This window comes from Bison bison, unplaced genomic scaffold (genome assembly GCF_000754665.1).
Source record: "Bison bison bison isolate TAMUID 2011002044 unplaced genomic scaffold, Bison_UMD1.0 scf7180017864313, whole genome shotgun sequence".
Taxonomy (NCBI): domain Eukaryota; kingdom Metazoa; phylum Chordata; class Mammalia; order Artiodactyla; family Bovidae; genus Bison; species Bison bison.
The window spans coordinates 1,062,874-1,064,219 of NW_011494885.1; the positions used below are offsets into that span (position 1 = coordinate 1,062,874).

Genomic DNA, 1,346 nt, shown 5'->3' on the forward strand with positions numbered 1-1,346 from the left:
CTCTCGCCCGCGCGCTACGACTTCCCGCTGCTCATGTCCACCTGGGAGCGCGATCTGCCCGCGCATCGGCGCCACGCCGGCCTGCTGTCGCTGCCGGACATCTCGCTGGAGGCCCTGCAGAAGAAGAAGGACATGCTCCAGGAGCAGGTGCTCAAGACGGCCCTGGTGTCCGGCGTCATCCCAGGCCCTGCCCGTGCCCGGGGCGGGCGGCCGCCTACGACGACGCGCTGCTCATCCGCTCGCTGCGCGGCTACCACCGCAGCTTCGGCCTGGACGACGACTCGCTGGCCAAGCTGGCCGAGCAGGTGGGCAAACAGGCGGGGGACCTGCGCTCCGTCATCCGCTCCCCGCTGGCCAACGAGGTCTCCCCTGAGACGGTCCTGCGGCTCTACTCCCAGTCGTCCGACGGTGCCATGAGGGTGGCCCGGGCCTTTGAGAAGGGTATCCCCGTGTTCGGGACGCTGGTGGCGGGGGGCATCAGCTTCGGCACCGTCTACACCATGCTCCAGGGCTGCCTGAACGAGATGGCCGAGGATGCCCAGCGCGTCCGCATCAAGGCTCTGGAGGAAGAGGAGGACACTCAGCCCGATGTCAGCCTGGAGGCGGCTGGTGACAACGGAGTAGAGAAACGGGGATCCGGGGAGGGGAGCATGGAGGAAGCCCCCCTCTCGACCCGCCGGAAGCTTGGCCTCCTCCTTAAGTACATTCTGGACAGCTGGAAGAAGCGAGACTTGGCCGAAGACAAATGAAAGTGCAGCCCTTACCCACTGCCTCACCCACAAACCAAGCCTTTTGAAAACCCACCAAACAATCAAAAAAGGCCTAATGTGGTGAAAATGAGAGATGCAGTTGCTGAGTGGGGACGGGGTGGGGCGGGCTGAGGGAGGCGGGTGGAGGGAGGCCCAGGGCCAAGTCCCTAACTGAGGATAGGAATTTATCTTGGGAGCCAGAGGTTCAAGGTGTGGATGAGGGTGGGCAGGACTCTTTAAAAAAAAAAAAAGCCTCTCTCTCCCCTGATCCCCAAGTGGCCATGGCGGGTGGAGGGGGGGTGTTGGGGGCAACAGGACAGCCTGGCCTGGAGCCAAGCCAGGAGCCCACTGTCAACGTAGGTGGGTGGCTGAATGGGCCCTGGGGCCTGCATTCTCGTGTCCCTTTCTGAGAACTCCAAAGGTCTGCTCTGGTGGGGGAGGGGCAGCCAATTGGTACTCGGGCTGGGCACAATAGTGCCTAGCAACCAACTGAGTGAAACAGATGCCAGGGAGATGGGACATCCTGAGCCAGCTCTGCTGCCTGTGAGTGATGGGGGGGTGGGGGAGGTGTGGGGAGCAGGGAGGGTGCAGCCAGGT

General features: G+C 63.5%; 1 protein-coding gene across 1 annotated transcript in view; it reads left to right on the top strand.

Moving 5' to 3' along the window:
• The window catches only part of LOC104997758 (interferon-inducible GTPase 5-like), an 11,505-nt gene extending 10,242 nt beyond the window's left edge, over positions 1-1,263 (top strand). The window contains 2 exon segments of the mRNA XM_010852677.1: positions 49-180; positions 183-1,263. Coding sequence (XP_010850979.1) covers positions 49-180; positions 183-749 — 699 coding nt within the window. The 3' untranslated portion in view covers positions 750-1,263.
• Positions 1,264-1,346: the final 83 nt, after the last annotated feature.